This window comes from Carlito syrichta, unplaced genomic scaffold (genome assembly GCF_000164805.1).
Source record: "Carlito syrichta isolate Samal-C Ts95f unplaced genomic scaffold, Tarsius_syrichta-2.0.1 Scaffold308186, whole genome shotgun sequence".
In the NCBI taxonomy this organism is placed as follows: Eukaryota; Metazoa; Chordata; class Mammalia; order Primates; family Tarsiidae; genus Carlito; species Carlito syrichta.
This window is the reverse complement of record NW_007252282.1, coordinates 13,700-21,402: the sequence shown is the minus strand read 5'-3', so window position 1 is coordinate 21,402 and position 7,703 is coordinate 13,700. Positions and strand designations below refer to the sequence as shown.

Here is a 7,703-nt window from a genome sequence, read left to right as displayed (position 1 = left end):
CCGCAGCCTCGACCTGCTGGGCTCAGGCGATCCTTCTGCCTCAGCCTTCCAAGTAGCGGGAACTACAGGCATGCACTACCACGCCTGGCTGATTTTTTGATTTATTGTAGATGAGGTCTCACTGCCCAGGCGGGTCTCGAACCCGCGGGCTCAGGCAATCCACTCACCTCAGCCTCCCAAAGGCGCGGGATTACAGGCTGAGCCACCGAGCCCGGCTTTTTTTTTTTTTTTTTGAGCTGGAGTCTCACCCTGTCACCCAGACTGGAGTGCAGTGGCCGCTCCCAGCCACCGCATCCTCGACCTGCTGGGCTCCAGCAATCCTTCCGCCTCAGCCTTCCAAATAGCTGGAACTACAGGTGTGTACTACCACACCCGGCTAAATTTTTTTGATTTATTGTAGAGATGAGGTCTTGCCAAGTTGCCCAGGCAGATCTCGAACCTGCGGGCTCAGGCAATCCATACATACACCTCGGCCTCCCAAAGTGCTGGGATTACAGGCTGAGCCATCGAGCCTGGCAATTTTAAAAATTTGCTGTAGAGACAAGGTCTCGCCAAGTTGTCCAAGCTGGTCTTGAAGCCCTGGGCTCAAACATTCCACTTGCCTTGACCTCCCAAATTACTGAGATTACAGGCGTGAGCCATCATCCCGGCTTTCTTTATTTTAAAAAAATAATACACAAATGCAGAGATAACTTGGGTTTTTCTCTTTTGAACAAGATTTTCTTGTAATTTCAGGAGATAACAAAATGATCTTTGTTTACCTTTTGAATATTCTGGAAAAAAATTATAGAGAAATGAAGCAGATTCAGTTGCCCTTATGCTGTCTTTCTTAGTTGTTATTATTTAGGAAAATGAGTCTCCTCTATCAAAGGACTTTGCTTTTAAAAAATATTTAAATTAAATTAGCTGGGTGTGGTAGCGTGTGCCTGTAGTTCTACTTGGAAGGCTAAGGTGGAAGGATCGCTGAAGCCCAGCAGGTCGAGGCTGCGGTGGCCTGGAGCGGCCATTGCACTCCAGTCTGGGCGACAGGGTGAGACTCCAACTCAAAAAAAAAAAAGAAAAATCAAATTGTCATTTGGGCTAAATGAATTACTTAATTTATAGTCACCTATAATCCTGTGTTGTAATAGCAAATGTTTTAAACTTTTGATATTTGACAGACTTTCCAAAATCAAAATTTAAGTTTCTATACTTAGCCTCTTTGACATCACTAATGTTAGATATTAGGTTCCCCTGAAGTCCAAGAGAAACATTTGGCTGATTTGGTATGTTATATAGGGAGCTAGGTGCGGTGGCTCATGCCTGTAATTCCAGCACTTTGGGAGGCCGAGGCGAGAGGATTGCCTGAGCCCAGCAGGTCAGGTCGTGGATGCAGTGGCCATGAGCTTGCCACTGCACGCCAGCCTGGGTGACAGAATGAGACGCCCACTCAAAAAAACCCAAAAAACGTTGTCACATATGAAAGGATGTTTCATTTTCTCTCGGTTATATCTATGTGTGTTACTCATATGTATTATGAATGGTATCAAGTTCCTATAATTCTAATATGTCTTAGTATATGTTATCATTAGTAATAGTTATTATGTTAAACTGTAATCCCAGTACTTTGGGAGGCTGAGGTGAGAGGATTGCCTGAACCCAGAGTTTGAGACCAGCCTGGACAATCAAGTTGCACTCCAGCCTGGGTGACAGAGTGAGACTCCAACTAAAAAACAACAACAAAACACCTGAGGTCTAGCTGGTCTCCACAACAACTACCAACTACCAAGGCAGGCCTCCTTCCAGGGACATCAGACCAGGCTAGTTCTCATGAACCCTGAATTAACTCTCATCTTTACACTCATCTCTATGTTATCATTACATGTCTCTTGCGAATGCTATGACAGACACAGGAAAAGAAAATAGACAAAAGCAAGGGCCCAGATCATGATAACTGATAAAATAGATCTGATCAAGGATGTTTTTAAAGACTGAACTCTAGGCCCGACTCTCACCCTTAAACAATTGGCTATAAAATCAGGTCAAACCATGTCCTTCCCCATAAGCCAGCATCACTGATGCGGACACTATTGTCACCAAATATACAATTCTAGGAATCTGCCTCCTAGCACCAGGGAACTCACCAGGTAAACAGAATAGAGAACCCTAGGAATGAGCCTTCCTAGATGTGGGACCTCTAACTTTATTGGCCTACACATGCATTCTAAGGAATGAGGCTGGCTAAGAAGGGGAGCTGAGGACTAACACTTGCCTTTTTTTTTTTTTTTTTTTTTTAGTTCTTCTTATCTAAATTCCTAACTAAGAGGCTTGGGGAGCAATACCTAATGAGGACTCACCAGAAAGGGTTTTATTACTCTATATACTTGAAAGGACATATTGTGGACTTTATATGGCCAATGAGCAGCCATTTTAACATTGTCTAAATCTCATGTTTTTCTAGCAGTTCACTTAACTTACCCTCAAATCACTAGCCAAGGACAGAACCTGTTTCTCAGAGGTATCTTTTGATAATTGTTTTGCAACCCCCCTTTCCAGTTTGTTTTGTATTAATTAGCTTTTCTATTTCAAATATTTGCCTCCACCCTTAAGACCCAGGTTAACCTAGTCAGCTCTTTGACCTTCGTGATACAGACAGACCCATCACCATGGCAGCAGTCATGTGGCTAGCCCACCCATCTGCCTGCTGCCCATCACCTGACATCAATAGCTGTGCTTACCTGCTCCTTGGTGATGACATGGAGGAGACCACCACTCAACCACCTTAATGACCTGCCCCCATCACAGGGGAATGTTTAAAAACATTCAACCTTGAGCAGCCATTCGCCATTGCCTTACTGGACTCTGGTGTGGCCGTGTGCTCTTTGCACTATGGCCATCGCCATGTTTCCTGGCTTTGGCCCCTTCTCTACCTTGAATCTCCTCTCTCTCTCTCTAGTTTACTTGTTAAGTAAACTATATTTTCCAATCTAACGTCTGTGCAATTCTTTGCATTTTTCATGCGGCACTGGATCACAGCAGACACCCACATCCTCTATGAGTCTGACATAACTTTCTGGAGATTCCCTGCTGGGAGTGTAACCTAACAATACTAAAGTTTGTTTTCCAACCTGACTCTGGCATAGCATCATATAACAAATTTTAAAAAAAATCAAGGTATCAGCCAGGCCCAGAGGATCAAACCTGTAATCCCAGCACTTTGGGAGATGGAAGCAAAAGGATTGCCTGAACTCAGGGGTTCAAGACCAGACTGGGCAATTTGGTGAGACCTCCTCTCTACAATAAATCACAAAAACTAGCCTGGCATGGTGGCCTGCGTCTATAGTTCCAACTCTGCACTATGGATAGATTAGTGTCTTACAAGGCTCCTGAAGTGGGGAGTTCCCAAGAGACTTTGCAGGGATATAAGATACCTTTGTTTTGTTTTGTTTTTAGTTGACTTCTCACTCTGTCACCCAGGCAGGAGAGCAGTGGCATGCTCATGGTCACTGCAGCCTTGACCTGCTGGGTTCAGGCGATCCTTCTGCCTCAGCCTTCCAAGTAGCTGGAATTACAGGCGTGGGCCACCACACCCAGCAATTTTTAAAAAAAATTATTGTAGAGGTCTCGCCAAGTTGCCCAGGCTGGTCTCAAACTCCCGAACTCAGGAAATCCTCTTGCCTCCACCGCCCAAAGTGCTAGGATTATAGGCGTGAGCCACCATACCCCGCAAAACTGTTCTTTTCTTAAATCTCTGTAAACTAAAACAACCTCATGCCTGCTTGCTGATGTGTGGACTTTACAAAAAGTTCACTTGAATATCTGGTTCAAACTACAGCCACTGCAATTGGAGAATACATCAGAAACTCTACAGGATGGTTTATTTTCCCTTCTTATTTTTCACATTGTTGTCATAGTTGCATTGTTACAATTATTATAGGCACTCAATGGAAGAGTAGTTATAAATAGATGAGGATACAACATTGATAAATTAAGGTGTCTGAGTATCATAGATGATAGCATTAGAAAGCTTAAGGTAAAGTCTACCTTTAGGCAATAACTAGTATATGTTCTATAGAGCCTCTCTACATCAATATCTGATTTGTTGCAACTGCACCATGAGGTGATAATTATCAGAGGGCCCACTTCCTATTTTTTTTTTTTTTTTTTTTAGTAGGAATCTCATTCTGTCGCCCAAACTGAATGGCCGTGGCATGCTCAGAGTCACTGCAGCCTCGACTTGGTGGGTTCAGGTGATCCTTCTGTCCCAGCCTTCCAAGTAGCTGGAACTACAGGTGTGCACCACGATGCCCAGCTAATTTTTTGGATTTATTGTAGAGACAAGGTCTCGTCAAGTTGCCCAGGCTGGTCTCAAACCTGTGGACTCAGGCAAACCTCTCACCTCAGACTCCCAAAGTGCTGGGGTTACAGGCGTGAGCCACCGTGTCCGGCTCTGCCATAATTCTTATACGAATGTATTGAGCAACAATTCTGCACCAGGCACTGTGCTGGGCTGTGGGTTCATCTAGAAGTTGGCTGTTTGAGTTAGACCTTATATCTGGGTATCTTTGTTAGTGTATCTGCCTCCCTGTGGGACTCAGTAGGAGGAATGCTGGTTTTCAGGGGACAGACAAATAAATAGTCAAGTGGTACCACCACCTCCTTTACCTGTCCCAAAGTTGATGGCCCTCAGGGCGTCTGCGATGTGTTCTAGGTTCAAAGTAAAGTAGTCCATGTTTTCAAAGCCTTGCTCTGTCTTCCCTAGCTGGCAGCCCTTGGAAGCTTCCACAATGCTGTGGGAGAGAGAGGCAGGGTGAGATCTCTGGGCTCAGTGCAGAGAGGGGAGCACACATGCCAAGCCCACACCCAGACCTTCTACCTAGAGGCTCCCTGGAGGAGGGGAATATTTCCTCTCCAGGATCAAGCAGAATGGGTATTTAGTTCAAGAAAGCAGGGAATGCAAAAGTCAGGAAAGCCAGCCTGAGTTGAGACCCTCCCGACAGACCTAATGCCCATGGGAGACAGGGGGACGTGGGGGGTTATTGACCCAGTGGGAACTAGAAGCTTGGGTCATAGCCCCTGGGAAGACACTGACCTTTTGATGAGTTGCTTGGCACTCTGTTGGGGCAGAGAGAACAAAGAGTTAGGATTGCAGAAGAGGTAACTCCAGAAAATCAGCAAAACTAGTGACTGGGTGTTGCAGATGGAATCTTGGCGCCATTCTCCAGCCCACTTGTACCCTACTCCCCTTGAGCTGCAAGGTTTCTTTGGACAACTTGTGTCTTTTTTTTTTTTTTTTTTTTTGAGTCAGACTCTCACTCTGTTGCCCAGGCTGGAGTGCAGTGGCACATTCACAGCCACCTCAGCCTCGACCTGCTAGGCTTAGGTAATCTTCCCCCTTCACCTTCCAAGTAACTGGAACTACAGGCACGCGTTACCACGCTTGGTTTATTTTTTGATTTATTGTAGAGATGAGGTCTCACCAAGTTGCCCAGGCTGGTTTCAAACCCATAGACTCAGGCAATCCTTTTGCCTCCACCTCCCAAACTGTTGCAAGCATGAGCCACCATGCTTGGCTTCAGTTTGGATATTTTCCTTCTGTCCATGATCTGCACAGATCTTGGTCATCACTCTAGGACCCTCTCATTGCCCTGACAGAAAGTTTGGATTCTGGGGATATCCGTCTAAACACTCCTAAACCCTGAATTTCCAAGCTGAGAATCATATCCTAATCACCTTTCCATATCCAATGTCTAGTACAAATCCTGGCCCACAGTAGGAGCTTAGGTTAGGAAATTTTTATTGAACTGAACTGTGAAGCTTTTTTTTTTTTGAATAGGAGTCTCACTCTGTCACCCAGACGGGAGTGCAGTGGCACACTGCTCACAGCCACCACAGCCTTGACTTGCTGGATTCAGGCAATCCTTCCACCTTAGCCCTCCAAGTACCTGGAATTACAGGTGCGTGCTACCATGCCCAGGTGATTTTTAAAATTTATTGTAGAGACGCGAACTTGCCAAGTTGCCCAGGCTACTCTTGAACCTCTGAGCTCAGGTGATCATCTCACTTCGACCTCCCAAAGTGCTGGGATTACAGGATTGAGCCACCGTGCCTGGCCTGGACTGTGAAGTTTTATAGCTAAGCCTTTTCTGTCCTCCCCAACAAGCTCTTGTAGGGCAAGTCTATGTCTGGGTCATCTCTGTGTCTCCACTCTGTGCCTGGCCTACAGTAGGTGCTCAGTTAATAATCTTTATGCTATTTATAGCTTACAAAGCTGTTCCACAAACATCTTATTTGATACTCTTGAGGAAATGGAAGGTAAAGATTGTTACATGTCCATTTTTCAGATGGGGAAGCTGAAGCCCATTGAGGTTCAAATGACTTGTCTATGGGCCCATGGGTTCAAGGGGCACAACTTGAACCTTAGGACTGTGGAGTTGAAATGACCCTGCCCAGACCCTCCTAGTCTTGCTTACCAAGAGAAAGGTGGCCCCCCCAGGTTCGTCCAGGGATTGGATGGCCGTCTCCACCAGCTTAGTGGACTTGTCGAGCTGTTCCTGATACTGCTGGATGAGAGCCTCGATGAAGCTGAGCTTCTCCTCCTGCTCCTGCGTGATCTGCTGCAGCAACTCACTTTTCTTCTCGTCCAGGATGGCGTACAGTGTGTCAAATTTCTGACTCAGCTCTTCCTTCACCTGGTGACTGTTCTCCTGGGGACAGAAACCTTGCAGTCATATCCTGTTGGGTCTTACTCCTTACCCCCAGTGCTTCCTTTCTGGGAGAGGAGCAAACAATCCAAAGCTGGAAGAGATCTTACACCTCCATTTTACAGAAGACAAAATGAGGATTTAACCAGAAGAAAGCACTTGTACCATCCCAGCTACTTAGTACACCAGTGACATCTGGAGGCTTCTGTTATGGAAACAGCTAGCACCTACTTCCAAAATGCTCTCTAGCTGCATGGCAAGACATATTCTGGGCCTCCCCCATGCCCCAAGTCACACTCTTCCCTATGTTTTAGAACCAAGACTGGATTCAGAAACTGCATCATCTGGTCCCAGGAGATTTGGAAAAACAGCTCCTTCCCTGGCACCTCCTCAGCTGGAGCTCCCTTCTCTGTGGCACGGACACTACATCTTAGTTCCCTTTTCTGTAAGATGGGTATAATAATAGCACCTCATCAGAGTGGGAGCCTCTTGTGCGTGAGCTCAATGTTCCCTTTCTTCCTTTGAACTTACTCTCACTTGATTCTTCATCCACTAGCAATGATGAAGTCCTCTTCCCCCATCTCACCTCCAGGGCCACACCCCAAGTGGAGATGGAAAATCATGGATGCTTTTTCAGGGATGGAAAAGTTCCTTTCTGCCCTTGACAGCCTTGCACTCAAAGTGTGGCCCGTGGACCAAGCAGTTCTGGCACACCCTGGGAGTTTATTGGAAATGCAAAATCTTATGTCTCATTCCAGACCTACTGAATTAGAACCTGAATTTTAACAAGATCCCAGGGTGATTTTTACTCCTTTTTTTTGTTTGTTTGCTTGTTTTTGAGTTGGAGTCTCACTCTGTCACCCAGGCTGGAGTGCAGTGGCATACTCATGGCCACCCCAGCTTCGGCCTGATGGGCTCAGGCGATCCTTCCGCCTCAGCCTTCCAAGTAGTCAGAATTACAGGCGCGTGCTACCACCCCCGGCTAATTTTTTTTTTTTTTTGAGTTGGAGTCTCACTCTG

At 45.9% G+C, this 7,703-nt stretch overlaps 1 protein-coding gene across 1 annotated transcript in view; it reads right to left on the bottom strand.

Moving 5' to 3' along the window:
• TRIM63 (tripartite motif containing 63) overlaps positions 1 to 7,703 on the bottom strand; it is a 23,639-nt gene that overhangs the window by 7,540 nt on the left and 8,396 nt on the right. The window contains exons 5-7 of the mRNA XM_008065184.1: positions 6,453 to 6,686; positions 5,072 to 5,094; positions 4,645 to 4,769 (exon numbers count right to left, since the gene is read on the bottom strand). Of these exons, the coding sequence (XP_008063375.1) occupies positions 4,645 to 4,769; positions 5,072 to 5,094; positions 6,453 to 6,686 (382 nt within the window). The remainder of the gene's footprint in view (positions 1 to 4,644; positions 4,770 to 5,071; positions 5,095 to 6,452; positions 6,687 to 7,703) is intronic.